Source organism: Phyllostomus discolor, chromosome 9, assembly GCF_004126475.2.
Source record: "Phyllostomus discolor isolate MPI-MPIP mPhyDis1 chromosome 9, mPhyDis1.pri.v3, whole genome shotgun sequence".
Lineage (NCBI taxonomy): Eukaryota > Metazoa > Chordata > Mammalia > Chiroptera > Phyllostomidae > Phyllostomus > Phyllostomus discolor.
The window spans coordinates 81,907,648-81,930,987 of NC_040911.2; the positions used below are offsets into that span (position 1 = coordinate 81,907,648).

Sequence of the window (23,340 nt, forward strand, 5' to 3'; positions counted from 1 at the left end):
ACCAGTGGTATACAGAGAGAAATTGAAGTGTCTGGCATCAAGGCGAGCAGAGTCCATTGTCTCTTTTCTAAACCTTCCCCTCACAGACCCCACAAGCTGGTGCCATCTGAGACTCCATCAACATACCTAACACTGTTTGACCAGCTTTGGAGATCCCCAGAGACCCCTCCTCATCTAAACTTACATGCCTACCCAAGGTGCTTTTCCATATGAATGGATGGTCTTGGCTCATGCTTCACAACTTCCTATATCCTATCAAACAAGCAACAGCTGGCCTCAGTGAGCCCCAGGATGAGCACTAGCAGCAGTCAGTCTAGACTCATAGCTCGACTTCACCTGGAATCTCTGAGCCCAGCACAAGCAGCAGCCATCTCAGAATGCTTTATACCTCAAGCAAGGTGGCCCTGGGTAAAACACAGGTGGGGGCTGACCTTGACATGTACCACTTGGAAAATCCTAGGGCCAGAGCACCCAGTGGACAGGTACAGACCATGTCAGAGCACCACCACTCTGTCCCTATACAGCTGATCCTTCATGAATGGCAGAGGTTGGTGGTCAATAGTCACAGCCAGTCCTTGCAGCTGACTGGCCTCGGTAAATCCCTCCAATTGACCTGCCAACTGCAACCAAGGCTCATCTACAAGAGGAGGGGGTACTCAGCCCACACAAAGGGCACACTTCAAGTACCCAGCCTGGGTGATAGGACAGGTTGTGCCACTGGATCCTATATAACCCTTATTATATTTGGTCACACTACTAAGACACTGAGTGAAAGCAGCTCTACCTAATATTTAGAAACAAACACAGGGAGGCTACGAAAATGAGGAGACAAAGAAATGGGTAAAATTAAAGAACAGATCACAACTCCAGAAAAAGAGCTAAACAGCATGGAGATAAGCACTCTATCAGATGCAGAGTTCAAAATGCTGATTATAAGGATGCTCAAGAATCTTACTGAGGACCTCAAAAGCATAAAAAAGATCCAGTCAGAAACAAAGGGTGTACTAATTGAAATAAAGAACAATTTACAGGGAAACAACAGTAGAATGGATGCAGCTAAGAATCAAATCAATGATTTCAAACATAATGAAGAAAAAAACAATCAATCAGAACAAGAGTAAAAAAGAATCCAAAAAAATGAGGATAGTGTAAGCAGCCTCTGTGACAACTTTAAGAGGTCCAACATTCATATAATAGGGGTGCCCAAAGAAGAGAAAGAGAAAGAAATTGGAAATCTATCTGAAAAAAATAGTGAAAGAAAACTTCTCTAATTTGGTGAAGGAAATAGACATGCAAGTACAGAAAACACAGAGAGTCCCAAACAAGATGGATGCAAAGAGGCCCATTCCAAGACACATCATAATTAAAATGCCAAAGGTTAAAGATAAGGAGAGAATCTTAAAAGTTGCAAGAGAAAAGTAAGCTGCCAACAGTGGAGTTCTCATAAGACTGTCAGTGGATTTCACTTAAGAAACTTTGCAGGCTGGAAGGGAGTGGCAAGAATTATACAAAGTCATGAAAAGCAGGAACCTACAGCCATGATTGTTCTACCCGGGAAATTTATCATTTAGAATCAAAAGGCAGGGACTTCTGGCCAAGATAGAGGTGTAGATAGATACACTTTGCCCTCTCACATGACCAAAAGAAGGACAACAAGTTTAAAAACAAAAAATAACCAGAACTGCCACAAAATCAAATGTATAGATGTCTGACAACCAAGGAGTTAAGGAAGAAACATTTATCCAGACCAGTAGGAGGAGAGGAGATGCGCAGCCAGCAGGTGGTGGGTATGATTCATGGCAAGGTGGCGGCTGGTGGACGAGCAAGTTCCACATTTTCGTGAGGATAAACTGGGAGGAACAACTGAGGAGCAAGACAGACTGTGCAACCCAGGGTTCCAGTGGGGGAAATAATGCCTCAAAACCTCTGACTTTAAAAACCTGTGGGTGTTGAGATGGCAGGAGAAACTCCCAGCCTCACAGGAGAGTTCATTGGAAAGACCCATTGGACCCTAGAACATACAAACCCAGCTACCAGGGAATCAGCACCAGAGGGGCTCAACTTGCTTGTGGGTAGCAGGGGAAGTGGCTGAGAGCCAGCCTAGAGCTGCATAAGAAGCATTATTTCCTCTCTGACTCCTCCTCCACATACAGTGCCATAGTGCAGGGATGTGGATTGCCCCACCCTGGCAAATGCCTAAGGCTCTGCCCCTTACTACACAACAGATGCACTGAGACAAAAAATATATGGCCCAAATGAAAGAACAGACCAAAACTCCAAAAACAGAACTAGGCAATGAGGAGACAGCCAACCTATTAGATGCAGAATTCAAAACACTGGTAATCAGGATGCTCATAGAAATAATTGAGTATGATCATAAGACAGAGGAAGAAGTGAAGGTTATGCAAAGTGAAATAAGGTAAAATATACAGGGAACCAAAAGTGATGGGAAGGAAACCAGGATTCAAATCAACAATTTGGAGCAGAAGGAAGAACTAAACATTCAATCAGAAGAGAATGAAGAAATAAGAATTCAAAAAAATGAGGATAGGTTTAGGAACCTCCAGGATAACTTTAAACGTTCTAGCATTCGAATCATAGGGGTGCCAGAAGGAGAAGAGGAAGAGCAAGAAATTGAAAACTTCTTTGAAAAAATAATGAAGGACAACTCCCCCAATCTGGCCAAGGAAATAGACTTCCAGGAAGTCCCACAAGCTCAGAGAGTCCCAAAGAAGTTGGACCCAAGGAAGCACACACCAAGGCACATCACAATTACATTACCCAAGATTAAAGATAAGGAGAGAATCTTAAAAACAGCAAGAGAAAAGGAGACGGTTACCTATAGAGGAGTTTCCATAAGACTGTCAGCTGATTTCTCAAAAGAAACCTTACAGGCAAGGGACTGGAAAGAAGTATTCCAAGTCATGAAAGGCAAGGACCTACATCCAAGATTGCTCTATCCAGCAAAGCTTTCATTTAGAATGGGAAGGTAGATAAAGTGCTTCCCAGATAAGGTCAACTTAAAGGAGTTCATCACCACCCAGCCCTGTTATAGGGACTTACCTAAGAAAAAGAAGATCAAGACTATGAACAACAAATTGGCAATAAACACATTTCTATCAACTATTGAATCTAAAAAACCAAGCAAACAAGAGGAACAGAGACAGAATCATGGGTATGGAGAGCATTTTGATTGTAGCCAGATGGGAGGGGGTTATGGGGGAATCGGTGAAGAGGTGACGGGACCAAGAAGCACAAGTAGGTAGTTACAGAATAGCCATGGGGATGTAAAGGATAGTATAGGAAATGGAGTAGCCAAAGAACTTATATGCATTACCTATGGACATGAACAATGGTGTGGGGATTGCCTGAGGGAATGGGGGATGCTGGGTGGAGGGAGGTAAAGGAGGAATAATTGGGACAACTATAATAGCATAATCAATAAAACATAATTTAAAAAAATAAATAAAATTCATGGGGTAATAAGATGGCCTAAGATCAATGGTGTACTGGGAAACGTTTAACAATTTCCAGAGGGTAGAAAACCCTGATTCATCCTGTTTGTCCATTCCCATGGTCATTCATTCCCTCAAGGCTGATTTCAAGCTACCAGTGTGATGTCTCTGAATATGAAGTTGAGAAGAGTTGCTAGTAATTAGCTCTTGTGACTCAGTGTGAACCAGCTCTGGCACACCACTGTCAAAGATTCTAATATTAGTCAGGAAAGAAATTGTGACTTTGTTAAGAATATATAGTAGATTTTAAGGGTAATAACTAAAAGAATAGCAAGGAAATGAATAAATTACCAAACCAGTAAAGGGAAAAATAAAATAAACACATACACTACATCAAACAAAATAGTCAAACAATTTTAAATAGCATGAAAAGAAAACGAAGAAACATAGAAGAACTGGAGCAAGTAGCATAACAATGATAGAAAATAGTTGAAATAAATCAATAATCTCAATAAAGTAAATTGATTAAACTAGACAGGTAAGAAAAAGACTAGATTTTTAAAAAGATTTTATTTATTTATTTTTAGAGAGGGAAGGGAGGGAGAAAGAGAGAGAGAGAGAAACATCAATGTGGGATTGCTGAGGGCTGTGGCCTGCAACCCAGGCATGTGCCCTGACTGGGAATCGAACCTACGATGCTTTGGTTTGCAGCCCACGCTCAATCCACTGAGCTACGCCAGCCAGGGCAAGACTAGATTTTTTAAAACAGAAATTCAGTATATCTCTTTAAAGGCAAATACCTGAAAAAAAAAAAAAGGACACATAATGGTTGGAAATAATAAGACAAGAAGAAATGAGGCAACTATAACCAAAAGTAAGTTGAGAGGGCCTCTAAATAATATCTATAAGATAGACTTTAAAGTAGAAATATTAGAAATAAAGGATCAATAAATTCTGATAAAAGGATTAACTCAGAAGGAAGCTACAAGATTTCAAACTTTTCCATACTTAATAAAGTCTGTAATATATATGTATCAGAAATTGGTGGAGCCCACAAAGATAAGCTCAAAATTAATCTCTTAAGTTTTAATAGGTCAAGCAGGCTATAGTGTACATAGATATGAACAATACAACTAACAGTCCTAATGTAGTGGACATATAAAAAACAGTGGACTCAATTACATAGTTAGGTTAGGAATTAATAACAAAAGATAACTAGGAAAATACCACCTGTTTGGAAATTAAGAAATACACTTTTACTTCTGCTTAAGCCAACATGGAGTGACAGAGACCACATTTACCTATGGCCTGAAAACAAAATAAACCAGACAAAATACACACAACAACATTTTTCAAGGCAACAAATACCAGACAACAAAGGACAGTGTGCCCTGAGAGATGGTGAGTAAACAAGGTGAACCTTACAAAGGTCCCAGCGTGATGCTTTGAGTTTTGCTAGGCTACAGCACTGGTAGGGGGAACTGAGGCAGAGCCCGCAGACTTTCAGAGCTGACAAGATGGAATGAGAACAAGGGGGGGACCAAGCTAGTGAGACTTCATAGCACAGAGGAAAAAGGTACACAGAAACAGGAGGAAAAAGGTGCATGGAAACAGAACCCCAGATATTTGTGGGGGGCCACCCTTGAGTATTTAGTAGAGCACTGATCAGTGCATGCATGTGAAGAAGCTACGTAAGGGCAGGGGGAAAATCACCCTGAAGGAATAAAGGGAGCAGTCCTGGTGCTCACATAGCAATAGGAACAGTGCCTGTTTCTACCAGTTAGACTGAAGAAAATGAATAATCCACAGGGTAGTGTACTCAAGAAAGTCTTACATTAGCAGTGAGGAATAATTAGTCCCAGATAGATCACTGCTGTGGGCCCATCTAATAAATCATACAAGCAAGACTCGAGAAAATCTGTTTCCAAGTAATTTAACCGCATCCCAGAACAGAGCTCAAGGAGATTTTAGGAGCACAAAACTATCCATTATCCAAAATGGGTAAATTTCACAATGCCTGGCATCCACTCACAGATTACCACGCATGCCAAGATGCAAAAACAGTATGGCCCGTAGTGAAAAGAATAATCACTTGAAACCGACACAGAATAGACACAGATGTTAGAATTAGCAAAAGATGGCATTAGAAGAGTTATTTGTTATACCTGTATTCAGTATGTTAAAAAATTTAAGTACTGTCCTGGCTGGTGTGGCTCAGTGGATTGAGCACTAACCTGCAAACCAAAGGGTTGCTGGTTCAATTTCCAGTTACGGCACTTGTCTGGGTTGCAGGCTAGGTTCCCAGTAGGGGGCATTCAAGAGGCAACCACACATTGATGTTTCTCTCCCTCTCTTTCTCCCTCCCTTCCTCTCTCAAAAAATAAATAAATAAAATATTTAAAAAATTTTTAAGTAGAGACAACAAAAATATAAAAAAATACAAATCAAGTTTGTAGAAAAAAACTACAATGTTTGAGATAAAAGATACATTGGATTGGATTAACAGCAGATGAGATATTGCAGAAAAAAGATAAGAAAAAAATGGAAGGCACAGCAGCAGAAACTATCCAAAGATGAAACACAGAGAAAAGATAAAAATAAATAAATAAAGGAAGGAAAGAATTATCAGTGAGCTACAGGACAATCTTAACCAGTTTAATATATAGGTAGTAGGAGTCCCTAAATGAGGAGTGGCAGAAAAAATATTTAAAGAAATAATGGTCAAAAACTTTCCAAATGTAATGAAAAATATAAACTAATAGATTCAAGATCAATGAACTCCAAACACAAGAAACATGAGGAAAATTATACCAAGGCACATCAAAAGCCAGTTGCTACAAATGAATACTAAAAGGGGAAATTTTCTTAAGGTTTTATTTATTTAGTTTTAGAGAGGAGAAGGGAGGGAGAAAGATAGGGAGAGAAACATCAACATGTGGTTGCCTCTCATGCGCCCCCTACTGGGACCTGGCCTGCAACCCTGGCCTGTGCTCTAGCCCAAGAATCAAACCGGCGACTAAAAGGAGAAATCTTAAAAGCAATCAAAGATAAAAAACAGGTTACAAAGGTAATGATGCTATCAAAGTTCTCATAGAAAATGTAAGAGATTAGACTACGGAGCAACATTTTAAAACAACTGTCAATCTAAAATTCTATACCCAATGAGTCTATCTTTCAAAAATACAAGACATATTAAAGAATGCATTTCTGGCATAACAAAAATGGTAACAGCTGGATATTCCAGTGTATAGAAAGGAATAAAGAACAATAGAAATGGTAACTACATGGGTAAATACAGGGTCTGACACAAATAATGCTCCTTTTTATTACAAAATCTTTTATTACAAAATCATAAGCATGTAATTCTGTAACATAACAATATCACACTCACCCATACCATATGACATTTTAGGTGAAATGTTCAAATTCAAAAAATATTACACCCATATTATTACCCTACCAACCACACTCAAGCAGATGTTACTTCTGCTGGACCCTGAATATAAGATTTTTTTCATATTATTTAAATCTCTTTAAAAATACTGAGCTGTTTAAAGAAAAATAACAACAATATATTTGGGGTTTTAGAACATATGTAAAAATAAAATTCATGACACAATAGCATACTATACATGAAGTGGTATGATAGACTACAATAAGTTAAAGATGTGTACTATAAGTCCTAAAGCAATCACTAGAGTTAAAAAATAAAGTTTTGCTACATATACAATACACAATAAGATAATAAAGGAGATAAAATAGAATAATAAAAATCCCCAAATATAAAAGAATGGAAAAAAAGGAGAACAAAAAAGAGACAGGAGAATGGAAAGCAAGTCCAAATGATGAACTCAAACCCAACCATATTAGTAACCACATTAACTGTAAGTGACTTACATATTCCAATTAAAAGGTGGAGATTATCAGGATTGACTTTTTAAAAGAGACCAAACTAGATGGGGGTAAAGGGCAGAAAACTGTACTTGAACAATTAAAATAAAATTTTAAAAAAAGAGAGACCAAACTATATGCTGCCTTCAAGAAATTAACTTTTAATGTAAAGACATAAATGGGTTAAAAGTAAAAGGATGGAGAAAGATTCATCATGCTAATACCAGTCAAAAGAAAGATGGAGTGGCTACATTATTATCAAAATAGATTTCATGGATTCATGACAAAGAGGTTGAGTTAAACAAGAGGACATAATAATCCTAAGCATTTATGCACCTAATAACAGTGTTTCAAATTACAAAAGCATAACAGATAGGACATCAAGGAGAATTAGACAAATACACAATAATTATTGATGATCTGAATACCCTTCTCTTAGTAACAGAATAAACAGGCAGAAGATCAGCCAGGTACACTTGACTCAAACAACACTATCAATTAACTTGACCTGTTTGATACTTATAGAGCACTTCACCCAATAACAATGCAATACACATTCTTCTCAAGAGCACACAAAACATTTACCAGGTAGGCCATATTTGGGGCCATAAAACAAGTCTCAATGAATTCAAAAGAATTCAAGATGTGCAAAGTATACGTTCTCTGACAATAAAAGAATTAAGTTAGAAATTGAATAATGTCAAGAGTTTAGGAGACTCGCCCAAATTTTGGAAACTAAGTAACACAAGGCTAAAAAAAGTAGCCCTGGTTGGTGTGGCTCAGTGGATTGAATGCCTGTCTGTGAACCAAAGGGTTGCCAGTTTGATTCCCAATCAGGACACATGCCTGGGCTGTGGGCCAGATCTCCAGTAGGGGGGTGCGTGAGAGGCGACCACACACTGATGTTTCTCTCCCTCTCTTTCTCCCTCCCATTTCCTCTCTCTAAAAATAAATAAATAAATAAATAATCTGTGCCTTAAAAAAATGAAGTAAAAAATAAAAAAACACTCAAAAGTAAGTCAAATCCAACAGTATATTAAAAAGGTAATCCACAATGACCAAGTGAGGTTTATTTGGGAAATATAGGGTTGCTTTAACATTGGAAAACCTATTGATGTAATTGATCATAGTAAACTGAAATTAAAAAAGGTCATCTCAAAATATGCAGAAAAAGCATTTGAAAAATTTAACATCCATTCCTGATAAAACCTCTCAGTAACCAAAAACAGTAGGGAACTTACCCTGATAAAAGGCATCTATGAAAAACATATAGCTACCTACCTACCTACCTACACATATATACACCATGGTGACAGACTGAGTATTTCCCACCTAAAACCAGGAACAAGACAGAAGGTCTAGCTAGGACTGGAAGGTCTAGCTAGTACAGTCAGGCAAGAAAAACCAATAAAAGACATCGCATCCCAGTGCCAGGTTTAAATCCTAAGCAAACTCTTGTCCCTACTCAATTAGGAAAGATAAGTAACAATGTGCAGAGCAGCTTTGCTTATCATAGTAAAAATGAAATACAACAACGAAAAGAAGGGCAACAACCAATTTAAAAACAAAAAAACAACCAGAACTGCCAGAAAATCAAACTGTACGGAAGTCCTACAACCAAGGAGTTAAAGAAGAAACATTCATCCAGACTGGTGGGAGGGGCAGAGACGGGCAGCAGGGCTGGAGAGGACTCACAACAAGACGGTGGCTGGCAGAGCTGGTAGGTGAGGAGGCGGATGGCAGATGGGACGCTCCCACATACGCATGTGGATAAACTGGGAAGAACAACTGGGAAGTGAGACAGACCACACAGCCCAGGATTCCAGCGTGGGGGGAAGTAAAACCTTAAAACCTCTGGCTGTAAAACCTGGGGGGGTTACAGCAGCGGAGAAACTCCCAGTCTCACAGGAGAGTCCATTGAAGGAACCCATGTGGTCCTAGAATGTACACAAATCCACCCACCTGGGAATCAGCACCAGAACGGCCCAAGTTGATTGTGGGTATCGGGGGAAGTGATTGTAAGCGGGGTGAGAACAAAACAAGTGAGCAAGCAGTGTTGTTCTCTCTCCGACCCCTCCCTCACATACAACACCATAATGCAGCAAAGTGGGTTGCCCCTCCCTGGCAAATACCTAAGGCTCCCCCCTTGCAATGTAACAGGTACACTGAGACAAACAAATATGGCCCACATGAAAGAACACATCAAAACTCCAGAAAAAGAACTAAGTGACAAGGAGATAGCTAACCTATCAGGTGCACAGTTCAAAACACTGGTAATCAGGATGCTCATAGAAATAATTGAGTATGGTGGCAAAATAAAGAAGAAGTGAAGGCTATGCAAAGTGAAATGAAGAAAAAAATACAGGGAACCAACAGTGAAGGGAAGGAAACCAGGACTCAAACAATTTGAAACAGAAGGAAGAAATAATCATTCAACCAGAATAGAATGAAGAAACAAGAATTCAAAACAATGTGGATAGGCTTAAGAACCTCTGGGACAACTTTAAATGTTCCAGCATTTGAATCATAGGGGTGCCAGAAGAAGAGGAAGAGCAAGAAATTGAAAACTTCTTTGATAAAATAATGGAGAACTTCCCCAATCTGGCCAAGGAAATAGACTTCCAGGAAGTCCCACAAGCTCAGAGAGTCCCAAGGAAGTTGGACCTAAGGAAGCACACACCAAAGCACATCATAACTACATTACCTAGATTAAAGATAAGGAGAGAATCTTAAAGGCAGCAAGAGAAAAGGAGACAGTTCCCTACAAAGGAGTGCCCATAAGACTGTCAGCTGATTTCTCAAAAGAGACCTTGCAGGCAAGAAGGGGCTAGAAAGAAGTATTCTAAGTCATGAAAGGCAAAGGTCTACATCCAAGATTGCTCTATCCAGCAAAGGTATCATTTAGAAAGGAAGGGCAGATAAAGTGCTTCCCAGATAAGGTCAAGTTGAAGGAGTTCATCATCATCAAGCCCTTATTATATGAAATGTTAAAGGGACTTATCTAAGAAAAAGAATATCAAAACTGTGAACAGTAAAATGACAACAAACTCACAACTATCAACAACTGAACCTACAAAAAAACACACAAAAACCAAAAACAAACTAAGCAAACAACTAGAACAGGAACAGAATCACAGAAATGGAGATTGCGTGGAGGGTTAGCAGTGGGGAGGGGGCAGGGAGTGAATAGGTGAAAAATTACAGGGATTAAGAAGCATTAATTGGTAGGTGCAAAACAGACAGGGGGAGGTTAAGAATGGTATGGGAAATGGGGAAACCAAAGAACTTATATGTGTGACCCATGGACAGGAACTAAGGTGGTGGGGGATTGCTGGAGGGAAGGGGGGGGTACAGGGCGGAGGGGGATCAAGGGGAGAAAGAAATGGGACAATTGTAATAGTGTAATCAATAAAATAGATATAAAAACTCCAACACACTACAAAAAAATGAAATACAACAAACTACAGCTAAATATGGAAAGAGAAAAATCTTAGAAATATAATGCTGAATTTAAAAATAACATTTTTAGAAGATTACTATATATAAAAATAACATCAGTTTTACACTTAAACGCAAGCACAACTAACAACATGTTGTTTAATATTATACAATATTAACTTGTGATAACTTGTTTTTTTAAGGCGCAAGGTCCTGATAAACACGAACCTGCACTCATTACCATTACGAGGCGGCAGGCAGCGGGATGAGAAGGGAAGGGAGTTGCTGGTGGCACCACGGTGGTTTCAATGTTCTGAGGTTAAGCTTGTTGGTAGGTTCACAAGCGCATATTCATTACTATGCTTCCTAATTTTTATTTTGTTATATTTTTCTTCCTTATGTATCATCTGGGACATAATAACTGAATTTTTGTTCAAATGGGTCAAATATTTAAATGTAAACAATGCAACCATAAAAGTACTAGGAGAAATCACAGGATAAATTTTTTGAAATTATTGTGGCAGGATAAAAGGCCTTTCCAAATATGATAAAAATCCAAAGGACTTAAAAGATTAAGGAATTAGGTAAATTTCACCATAAAAAAGTTAAAAGACGACAATGAACTAGAGAAAAAATATGTGCCATTCGTGACAAAGGGCTAATTTCCTTAACATATATTTCTACAAATCAGTAACAGAAGCCAGTCCTTCATAGGAAAATAAAGGATATGAACTGACAGTTCACAGAAAAGGAAATAGAAATAGACTTTAGATACACGAAAGTGTGCTCAGCCTCAGAGTAGGAGAAACAGAATCCACTGAAATATCACAGTAGACTCACAAGACGGAGAAAGATGAAAAAAAAAATACGGTAACCACCGCTTGTTGCAGTCATGTCTCAACCCTGAGATCACTTGCCTTTATTTCTTGAAGATTTTATTCCTGGAGCTCTATACATTGGTCCTGTCATAAGTCTTGGTGATTTCATGTCAATATAGACATATAATTCTTCCAACACATTCTCCTCTCCATTCCTGCATCTCTCCTGCGATGTCCTTGTCTCCAGCCTCCCTAGGCCATGCATCAACAATAAATGCAATCCCCAAATAACCCCACCTACAGGCGGCCCACCCTCTCACCCTCTCTAGTACCTCAACTCCAATAATTCCTTGGCTCCATCAGAACCCATGTTCCATTCAGCCTGCCTTCTCTTCACTCTCCCACACTCCCCTCCTTACCTAGCTGAAAATCCTTCTTCCATTTTTGCAAACATCCCTTGCATACACGTTCACTTTCTTGCCCTCTCATCTTTCATTGTACTCACCTGGCAAAGCCCTAACTGGTTATACACCGCCACTCACCTGCTCTGTACCTGCATTTGTGCAGCTTTGTATGGCTGGAAAAAGTTCTCACTTTAAATTATGACCACAGACCTCAGGTGGGTCCTTAGTGCTGCTTGGCAATCACACATTTCCACGGTCCATCACTTCCCTGGACAACTATTTCATGCCCTAATGTCTCCCTTTCCATCCTCACCCTCGACTGTTGACCTTGCTTCCTGCCTCACTGAGAAAACAAAGCAATCAAAGGAGAAGTCTACAGGCTCCCGTACTGGGTATACTCATTTCCCCGTTTCTGCACCTAGGTTTTCTGTCTTCTCTGCTGTTTCTGGGGATAACTGTGCTTCCAGCTAAAACCAGTCCTGTGTGCAGGGTCCTATGCCCTTTGCCAACTAAATATCATGGCTCTGGCAATTCTCTCTTCCATTTCTTGCATCATTTTTCCCTTTCCTACTGAGTTTTTCTCAACAGCATATGAACAAACTATATATTTTTAAAGGTTTTATTTATTTACTTTTAGAGAAAGGGGAAGGAAGGGGAAAGAGAGGGAGAGAAACATTGATCAGTTGCCTCTCACATGCCCCCAACTGGGGACCCCAGGCATGTCACCTGACTGGGGATTGAACAAGCAACTTTTTGGTTCACAGACCAGGTGCTCAATCCACTGAACCACACCAGCCAGAGCATTTTTTTTTTTTTGCCTTACATTATATTTCAGCCACCACCCCATTTCTATGATCCCTGTAGAGCAAAACTCAAAAGAATTCCTCCAGCCCTTTTCTCTAATCTCCCTTCTCCTATTTTTTCTTAATCCTTCCTGTGTCAGACTTCTGCTTCTCCACTCCACTGATATAGCTCCCATTGAGGGCACCAATGTCCCCCATGTTGCTAAACCCTATGGTCACTTCTTAGGTTTCTTATCATAGCCACAGCAGCATGCGATGCTGTTGACCCCTGCTTCCTTTTTGGAATATTTTCTCACCTAGGCTGCCAGGACACACCACTCCCCTGATAGGCCTCTGACTTCACTGGCTGCCCCTTCTCATTCTTCTTTGCTGGTTCCATGTCTCTACGATCTCCAAACACCGGACACCCCAGGATTAGGGTCTCAAACCTGTTCTGCTCTCTATCAGTACTCATTCCCTCGATGATTTCATTCACTCGAATTTCTCTCTGCAGCGTGGACCTGTCCCCTGAGAGCCACACCCCTGTTTGTTAGCTGCTTTTCACCATTCCCATCTTAAACATAACGTCCAAAAATGAACTCCTGATCTCCCTCCTCCCAAACCTGCTCCCCACAAACCTCCTCCTTCTCAGTAAAGAGAGGTTCTTTCTAAGTTGCACGCATCAGACACCTTGGGAGACATCTTTGACTTTTCTCTCTCATTTTGTCTCTCGTCCATAACAAATCTTACCAGCTCTGCCTGTGGAATCTATCCCACATCTAACCACTTCTTGTTAGAACGTCCCTGCTCTTGCTCTCCATCATCTCTCCCCTGTGATGGCTCCTAACTCATCTCCCTGCTTCCACCCTGGCCTGTTACAGGTCACCTTCAAAGCAGAAGCTAGAGTAATCTTGCTGAAATACAAATCAAGTCATACCATTCATCTCAAAATCCCCCAATGCCTTCCATGTCATTCAGAATAAAAGCCAAAGTCCTTACAACAGCCTGCAAGCACGGTGCACACGCAGCCCACCAGGCCTTGCATGATCTCGCCTTCGTCCTGCCCCATCGTTAACTCTCTGACATCACCTCTTCCAGTCACCTGTGGCGTCTTGCTGTTCCTTAAACACACCAGGGACACTCCTGCCAAGAATATTTGTCCCCAGATTCATACATGGTTCACTCCCTCACTTCCTTTGGGTCTCGGCTCGAATATCATCTTCGGAGTGAGGACTTCCTTACATAATCTAAAAATTGCAACACCCCTTCCTGGGCACTCTCTGAACCTCTCCTGATGGCTTTTTTTTCCTCCTCAACTATTATCACCACCTAACGTGCTATACATCTAATCCACTCGGTTTACGTCTATTTCCCCTACTGGATCATAAGTCCATAAACACAAAGCTTTTTGTCTGTTTTGGTCACTGCTTAATCCATGGAAGAGACCCTGGCACAGAGTCAATGTTAAAAAATTATTTGTTGAATGAATAAACAACATACAAAACTGGCCAGAGCATGGGGAACAGGCACTCTGCACATTGTTGGTAAACTGGCAATGACTATCAAAATGACAAATGCACATATCTGTGACTCAGCAATTCCACTTCCAGTACTGCAGTGCCGTTCATAAAACTCACACTTGTGCAAAATGGCACGTGGACAAAGTCATTCACTGCAGTACATCCTATCCCTGGAAAAGAATGAAAACGGCTAAACTGTTCGGCAATAGAGACCATTTAAAGAAGTTACAGTTTATCCATACAATGGAACGTTTACAGTGGCAAAAAAAAAAATAAGGAGACATCTCGTGTCCTGATAGAAGCTCCCAGATATATATATTACGTGTGTACCCACCTTTCAGAAAGGTGCTGAAAATACACGTAAATGCCACCTTTTTATATAAGTAAAGGGAAAGGTGCAAAAACAATGTATATCTGCATTTTCTTGTATATGCACAGACTATTTCAGGAAGTTTGCTAATTTCGGAGGGCAAATGGATGGGTCAGGCAGAGGTAGGAGATTTGCTGTAAACCCTTTTAAGTTTGAATGTTTTATTTATTAAAAGAAGAGCAAAGTGGGGTTTATGTTCCAATATGGAATGACCTCTAGGATATAAAAAGTGTGGTAAAAGTAGGTTTATAGTTGTTTGTATGGAAAATAATACAGTAATTAATAAATAACACAAGAGTAAACTTTGTGTTTAGTGTACTGCACCCTGCATGCATATGTGTGTATATACATATATATATATATATATATTATACTTTTTCAAAAAAAAAGGTAAAGTACAAAGGAGTGTGCATGCTATGCTATACATAGCAGTGAGGGCAGGCTTACTTTTCGTTATTTGCTCTCAGACCTTTTCAATTTTGTACCTTATATATGTACTTCCTATTAGAAAAGTAAAATCATTTTTAAAAGTCATAGTGGGAAAGTAAATGTTTATCTGCATCGCCGTGACCTGTGAAGTATTTCTCCAGTTTTCCAACGAAGGGAATGGACATTCAGAAAAGTCAAGTCAAAGAGTACAGAGGCGGCACCTGGACTAGAATCCAGCTTTCCCTGCCCAGCCCACTCCAGTCCCTCCATTGTCCCAGCTTTTCTCTCTGGGGCAAGTTCACTGCCTACCTCGTCCCCCACCCCCTGCCCTTCCCAGGCTCGCCAGGGAACACAGCTCCTAAGCCCAGCCCCAGAACGTTTGCCAAGGCTTCACTCAAGGGGCCATGGCTGGTGGCTCCCCAGTGTCTGACAGTTTTCCTCTGCTGAGAGCCACCAACATGGGGATGGAGGTGGGGGCGGGCAGCTCTGTCCCTCCCTGGAGCCACCACTGTGCTCTGTGACTGAGCCCAGCCTGTCCAGGCCTTGCAGCTCCCAGGCCCCCTCCCCCAGCCTGTACCTGTCAATAATGACGGGGTCTGAGGGCGTCTCATTCCGGTTACCACAGCTCTTCCGGTCACAGCACCGGCTGATGGAGAGATGAGAGGGAGAGAAGGAGAAAAGCAGTGAGGGAGCTTATAGAGAGAGAGAGAGAGAGAGAGAGAGAGAGAGAGAGAGAGTGTGTGTGTGTGTGTGTGTGTGTGTGTATGGTCTGTGGGGTGAGGCTGCTGATGTCCAGTTTCCGGGTTTGGTATCCTTGGGCCAGAGGGGCCTGGGTGGGGTGGGGGGAGGGAGTGAGGGTCCTGTCACAGGGACCTGGAGAGCCGGGCCCTGGGAATGAGGTTGGCCGGGAAACCCTTGTCCCCAAGGCACGCTGCTCCTCGAGGATCCAGGAAAGGGCAGGCTGCCGGCCACCTATGGGGCTACTCACTCTCTCTGTGTGTACGCTTTTTATCCATTTAGAGACGAGCTCAGATTGTAAGCATGCAGCTCATGAATTATCACAAAGTGAACCCACTGTGTAACCAGCATCCAGACAAGAAATACCACACGAGTGCCCAGTAGCCCAGAAGCCCCCTCGTGCTCCCTCCTTGTCCCTGCTCTTCCCAGGGGTAGCCCCCACCCCAACCAGATTTTGGAACACTGGGCTCTCTTCTTTGTATGAGGAACTGCCTCCTAGGACGCTGTCTGACTGGCATCTCCTGGGGAGACCTCGCCCAGAAATGCCAGGCCCTGTGGTCATGCGGCAGGGGATCCGAGAGCTGTGTTCCACACCCCACCCCTGGACAAGGGAAGTGCCCCGAGGGTTACATAGGAGGCAGCAAAGTTTCCTCCCTCCTGCTCTGGAGCGAATCCAGGAGGCCCGCGCCCTGCCCCCACGTCTGCAGAGAGCCCTCCCCAGAGCTTCATTAGTTAAGCTTCCCAGCAGGGGCAGGAGGCCTCTCTTACAAAAACACTTGGAGAAGCCACATAAACAGGCCAGGCTAATGGGGCCTCAAGGACCCTCTCCTCAGCCAGCACTGCGCCCAGGGGCCTCCCTCTTCCCTCACCGCCTCCTCCCACCAGGCCTCCCCAGGGAGCGGCAGGGGTGGGGGTGGCAGCGGCAGGGGGCAGGGCTAGGCGGGGGTCCTTGGCAACATTTGGCAAGGGTCAAGGTGTGAGTGACCCGGCCCTTCTCACCTGCACATGATCTCATGGGTGAGTAGCACTCGGCACATTTCAGGGTTCTTGTCCTGACCCTCATAGATGATGGCCTGGGGGAGGTAGGAAGGACACAGCTCAAGCGGAAGTAGGTTCCTCTTGTCAAAGCACAGCAGGGAGAGGGAAATGGCCCTGCCCCTTGGAAAGATCACACCCTCCAAGTCACTCTGGGGGGCCTAGGAGTCCAAAGCATGAGCTGGGAGCCTGGCTCCTCCCCAATCCAGGATGGCCACTAGGGTGAGCAATGGTGGCATGAAGTCTATTGATGCTGTGTGTCCACAGGCAGCTCTTTCCAGGTCCAGCTCTGCTTGGAACCAGGGAGGACCCCAGACTAAGGACCAAGGTCAGGCTGGGATGGGAGTAGACACTCCTATTTCCCCTCTTCCCATGGCCCTAGTGGGCCTCTGCTTCTGCTCACAAACCTTGTCCTCTAGGCTATCCCAGCTGGTTAACCAGTCTCTCCCTTGGACTACAGGATCAGCCTCCTCACTGCACCCCCCCACCCCCAGCTTCCACATTCTGCCCTGAAGCAAGGAGTAGCTTCCTGAATTGCTAATCTAGCTTCCCACTTCATAACCCCTGAGCCTCTGGCCGTCCTTCAGTGAGCAGGACTCCTGGGTCTTTCTCTCTCCCGACTCCCCAGACCCTTCCGCACCATCCCCCAGCAGTCTCACTTTGCCACTGTCTGCCTGGCCTGCCTCCCTCGCCACCGCGACCACAGACCACAGGGTTTCTAGAAAGAAACCATTTCTTCCTCTGCCCTGGGATTAGGTGGAAGCTATTGGAAGACCCTGCCTGTGTGGGAAAGCCCAAGTGTCCACCTTGCATTCAGGGCCGCTGATGGGCCCATTTGAGCTCCGCTCCCTCTTTGCCAATGCACACAATTTCTCTCCAGAATTCCAAGTCCTGCCACAGCAAGAGCAGCCCATCAGGGCTCATTCAGGTATCAGTCCTCCCCAGCTCCTGAGGACATGGGCTCCTGAGCCTTCTTCCTGTGACCTTTCACGTCAGCAGGGGGCTGAGGGTCTGCAAAAGCTCTGGGGCCCCACCTCATTCCCTTCCCTGAACTGGTGCACCCACCCCCAGTTGCAGTTCGTGTTGGCTGCTAAGTGCTTTCTCCTGAGAATGGCTCCCAGCAGATAGGTGCTGCTTCACCTGAAAATGTCTGGAAGGTTACACGTTCCCCTGGGGAGTGCTCCCCAGCCAATGACTGACTCATACAGGGTACCAAATCCTGGCCTCTTTGCCACAAGGTGGACAACTCTGGTGTGACTTCTCTACGGCTTCCTGGGGATCAGGCTGAGGTTGGGCTCCAGCCAAGACCCCATCCTTGCTGAGCATCCCCCACCCTGTCCAGCTCCCCTACCCCTTCTGCTACACACCCTGTCTGCTTCCCCAACAAACCTTGTGCACCTGAATCCCTGTGCCTTAGCTGGGCTCCTAGGGAACATGACCGAGGAAGAGGTCTTTGTACAAATATTGCCTTTTTCTAGACTAGAGGGCGAGGGCCGCACAGGCTGGGTAAGCACTGAGGGAGCCGGACCAGGCAGCTCGGGGAGGTGAGGACAGCGATGCTCACTTGCACCACAGGAGTCGGGGTCTGAGAAGGCCAGAGCACCCGCGCTGGCTCACCTGCTTGGACATGGAGTCAATGAGGCGCACATAGAGGTCCTGCTCCGTCCGAAGTCCTAAGGGTGGAAAGGCGGAGAGGGCTTGCTGCACGAGGAGCATCTGTGGCCGCTGATGACTGGAGCATGCTCCTTGCTCTCCCCACCGGGAGGCAGGAGCCTCCTCAGCCCTGACAACAGGGTATCACGTGTCGCATGGGGCTCTGGTACCCAGTGTGCGGTGGGCTTCACTCACCATTGTTATACACCAGCCGGAGGCGGTAATGGATCCCGTTGTTCGTCTTTTCTGCCCCAGGTTCCTACAGGGCCAAGATGGGGAGGATGCTCCCAGGGGTCCTCCCTCCCCCAGCCCTCCTCTCTGAGCCCACCCTTTTTCCCTCCCTTCCAATCATTCACCCCCTCTTCTCCTCTCCTCCGCCATCTATCTACTCATCTGCCCCTGTGAGAGGGGGGTCCCTGAAGCCCTCCCGCCCCCGCTGTCCCATGCTCTGTCCCAGCCGAGCCCACGAGCCTCTCACTAGGTCCTTCTCCACGAAGTTGATGAAGGCCGTGCGCTCCACCTCCACGGGCTGCCCCTGCCGGTCATACATGGCCAGCACGAAGTGGAAGAAGTTGGATTTCCTGAGGTTGGAGGGAGGCTGCTTCTCGAAATGTGCTCGTGCCAGGCCCACGCCACTGTGGGAGGAAAGGAGCTGGGAGGCCGCTGGAAGTGCTCTTGGAGAGAAAGATCCCTCTCCCTGGCCCAGTAGCCTGGCTGGCCAGGGTCTGGCTCTGACACGGCAAGAATTTGGGCAAGGAATAACTTAGGTGAGCCCGTCCCATGCTTGGCAAAGTCATCTCAGTTCCAGAGGCCCCTCTGCCCCGAGGTCACCCGAGCCGGCTCCCTTGGGAACAGGTGGTGGCATGGAGGTACGCCTGCCAGGCTCTCTCCCAGGATTTCCCCTGGGCCCCAGATTCTGAAAGGCTGATCTCCAAAACCAAGTGCACGGGCAACTGGACAGCCCATTGTACTGAGCAAAGACACCTGTGCCTGCCCTTAGGGCATCAAGGGGCAGTTAGGAGGTTCTGATACCCCAGGTACAAATACCCCGCTGTACCGGGTCCATGGCTGTGTACCCAAGCCTGCAGCACTGTCTGGGAGATGATGACATCCAGCAGACTCTCAGAGACATCTATTGGATTCAGGGCCATTAGCCTGCTGGGCCTGGATCCTGGCCTACGGAGAAGGCAGGGGACACCCTCTCCAGGTGTGGAGGGCCTGCCTCCGTGCTTTGGGGAGGACAGGGCCTGGCTCCCTTGGGTAGCAGGCTCTTTCGGTCTGGCCTTGCCAACAGCTTTCTCCTCATTCACAAAAAACTATTCCCAAAAGCACAGCCAGGGCAAGAGCAGCAGGAGGAGAAGGGCCGAGACCCTTTTCACCAAATACTTCCTGAACTCCCATGATGCACTACGCGTTGAACACATGGCACCGAGTGGGGCTGGAGTTAAAAGCCTGGATGGGGAGGGGAGACAGACAGCTTTAACCCCAGACAAAGGGGTAGGTGCCCTCCAAAAGAAGTGACTATATCAAAAGCTATAGAAGCAAAGGAAGAAGAAATGAATTCTTCTGTGAAAGATAAGGGAAAAGACTTCATGGAGATGGTGGCTTTTTACCTGGCCCTTGAGGGATGAATAGGAGTTCAACAGGTACACCAGACAAAAGAACAGAACAAACGGCCCAAGAAATGGCGGTAGGTAGAAGGGTTAGTGTCATAGGATTGCAGATGTCAAAAAGTGAAGCGATGAGAGGAAAGGCTGTACTAGAAGTGTTAGACCATGCAGGGTCACAAAAAAACAGACTTCTGACTTCCTTTTCTGGGTCAAGGTCTTCCACAGCGTATTCCCTAGATAACCCATAGCTCCAGATCCTTCCTCTACAGAACGGTGCTGTGGCCACAACCCTGGAAAATGTGGCTTCACAGCAGTCTTTATGTATGGCAGCGGGGCTGAGGGAGCCTGGGACACCCTCCAGGAATGGACCCCACTTGGCCTGGCTCAGGCTGGTACCTCCGGTATGCGGTAGCCAGCCTCCAGGACGGTCCCCCAGGGTCCCCCCTCCTGGGATTCATGCCGTGCAGTCGGTCGCCTCACATACTGTATCAGGACAGGTCTGTGTGGCTGGCAGAATACAGCACAAGTGATAGCATATGGTTTCCAACGTTAGGTCCTGAAAGACACTGTGGCTTCTGCCTTGTTCTGTCTCTTGGGTCAGTCACTCGGGGGGAAGCTGGCTGCCACGTTGTGAGGACATCCCAGCAGCTCCATGGAAGGTCCAATGGAGATGAACCGAGGCCTGAGGTGCACAGCCGGCACTAACTTGAGTGATACCTGGGAGGAGATCCACCAGCCCCAGTCGAGCCTTCAGATGACTGTAGGCCTGGCTTCCAGACTTGACCATAGCCTCATAAGAATTCCTGAGCTAGAACCACTCACCTGTACTGCTCCCTGATGTCTGACTCTCTGAAACTGTGTGAGATAATAAATGATTGTTGTCTTATGCTGCTCAGTTTGGGCATAGTGTTTTTTTATGTGGCAGTAGACAACTAACACACCACTCTTGCCTGATGATGGAGCATTTTTGTTGAGGGATGTGGTTTAGGAAACACGACTCGAGGCCAGCAGAAAATTCTGAAGCCAGGCAGGGCTTAGAAGGTGCTGCAGGTGGCAGGAAGGTGGGGTGGTGGGGGATGGGGGTGGGGGGTGAGCATGGTGGAAAAGTGAGAGGCTGCTGCAGAGGTGCAAGGAGGAGGGGATGGTGGGACTGCCTTGAGAGCCATTTAGACAGAGTCCCACCATGGACATGTCACCGTGACAATGGCTGCCATATCCATCACCACTTAAGATTTTTTTTCGCCCTGGATGGTGTGGTTCAGTGGCTTGAGCACCAGCCTGTGAACTAAAAGGTCACCTGTTTGATTCCCAGTCAGGGCACATGCCTGGGTTGCGGGCCAGGTCCCCAGTAGGGGGCGTGCAAGAGGCAACCAGCTGATGTTTCCCTCTCTCTTTCCCTTCCCCTCTCTGTGAAAATAAATAAATAAAATCTTTAAAAAAAAAAGGATTTTTCTTCATATAATTTAAAGTCAACTTATTCAACTTCAGGTGAAGCCACACTATCTGGGATGTCATGGGCTTGAGAAGCTTGTTATATTTTTACTCATAGGGTACAGTAAATACATAAATAACCAAATGAAAATTGTTCCTCCTTTTGAAAGTCTGCTTGGGAGTCTCAGTGGTCCATGTGAAATGGTTTCAGAGACAGAAGTGATGGGGCCAGCCTTGGCTGGTGTGGCTCAGTGGACTCAATGCTGGCCTCAGGGTTGCTGGTTCGATTCCCAGTTTAGGTTTACAGGCCAGGTCTCCAGTGAGGGGGCACACAAGAGGCAACACACATTAATGTTTCTCTCCCTCTCTTTTGCCTTCCCATCTCTCTAAAAATAAATAAAATTTCTAAAACAAAATTAAAGAAAAAGAAGTAATGAGTCTTGTTTGTCTCTATCGAGATGAGGAGGACGGGCACTAAGGAAAACTCTTCACAGGCAAAGGTTTTTACTACACTTGTCCTTTTCCCTAGGGACATCTTTTTCCCTTTGTCCTTCCTCCTCCCTCCTGCCCCTCCCCACTTCTCCCTCAGGCTACAGTCCTTTCAAGTCCAGCCCTTGACCCTCCAACTTCGCATTACCAAGAGTCAGGGAAGCCCAAAGAGGGCTTTGATCACAGCAGGGCCCTGATTACTGTTAATGAATATGCTAATGAGACAGCCACACTGACTCCTCCCTCCTGTCCCCAGGACCACCTAAGGGGAGAAAAGCTCCCAGGGAGAGGTTCCAGGACCAGCTGGAGTGAGAGAGGGCCAGAAGGGGGCGGGCTTGTGGAACCGTCCCAGATCCCTCTGCTCTTTCTGCTGTCACGTAGCCCAGGAAAGGCACGGGGAAGCTTTCAGACAGCAGGGAGTGAGGACACAGAGGGAAAAAAGGTCTTAAGAGGGGAGGGTGGATGCTGAGCAGTAAGTAACACAATCTCTGAGACCACTTAACACACCCTTTCTACACAGGCCCCTTTGTACTTCCCAGGCCAAGAGTAAATCAGTGATGCCGGCCTGAGCTTCCTCTCCCATCCATCTCTCCTGGCAAATATCCGTCAGCCCTGGGTCCTAGCTGCCTGCTGGCTCCTGAGAACCAGACCTGGGAAGTCTGGCCTAAGCCTCAGCCAAGTTCCCTTCACAGGGCCCACCCTTGCCACTGGAGGGGATTCCTCAGGAGAGGTCAGGTACCTTGGCCTGGGGACACTGGTGCTGCCCGCTGGGGAGAACAGTGCCCCACCCCACGGTGGGGTCGGGCTCAGTTCCACTTTGCCTGAGATAGCACAGCACCACCCTCTCTTCCCCACCTTCTTTAGTGGGTCTGAGGCACAGTCATCCTCCTAGGCTCCCTCCCACCACACAAAGCAACGAGACAGAGGTGACTAGTGCACAGCTCCGAGAGAGGATCACTGTCCTGAGCAACAGTACCCACCACAGCCCCAGCCCTGAAGACCAGGAGAATACAGCAGAATGGGCTAGCCGCCTGCTGGGCACACCCAGGGCTGCTCCTGGTCTGTGAATGTTTCTAGTTTACCCTGTTTGCACCCCACCAGCCCTGGGAGAAGATCAAAGTGAGATAGAAAAGGTTTTGCTTTAAAGACATCCTAGTATTCCTGTGAACCAGAGGCAGAGACTGACACAAGGATCATCACATCAGTGAGAGCACCTGAGGCTGGCTGGGACTGTGCCTCTCTTCTCCTGGTTGCCCGAGGCACCTCGACCCCCAGGG

General features: G+C 45.4%; 1 protein-coding gene across 6 annotated transcripts in view; it reads right to left on the reverse strand.

Annotated features, from left to right (window-relative positions):
- EBF4 (EBF family member 4) overlaps positions 1–23,340 on the reverse strand; it is a 57,024-nt gene that overhangs the window by 26,729 nt on the left and 6,955 nt on the right. For all 6 annotated transcript variants that reach the window (XR_004899355.1, XR_004899354.1, XM_028524686.2 and 3 more), the window contains exons 3-7: positions 19,012–19,168; positions 18,729–18,792; positions 18,498–18,553; positions 16,845–16,918; positions 15,685–15,753 (exon numbers count right to left, since the gene is read on the reverse strand). Coding sequence is in view for 4 of the 6 variants with exons in the window: in XM_028524686.2 (XP_028380487.2) it covers positions 15,685–15,753; positions 16,845–16,918; positions 18,498–18,553; positions 18,729–18,792; positions 19,012–19,168 (420 nt within the window). In the remaining 2 variants the exon portion in view is untranslated. The remainder of the gene's footprint in view (positions 1–15,684; positions 15,754–16,844; positions 16,919–18,497; positions 18,554–18,728; positions 18,793–19,011; positions 19,169–23,340) is intronic.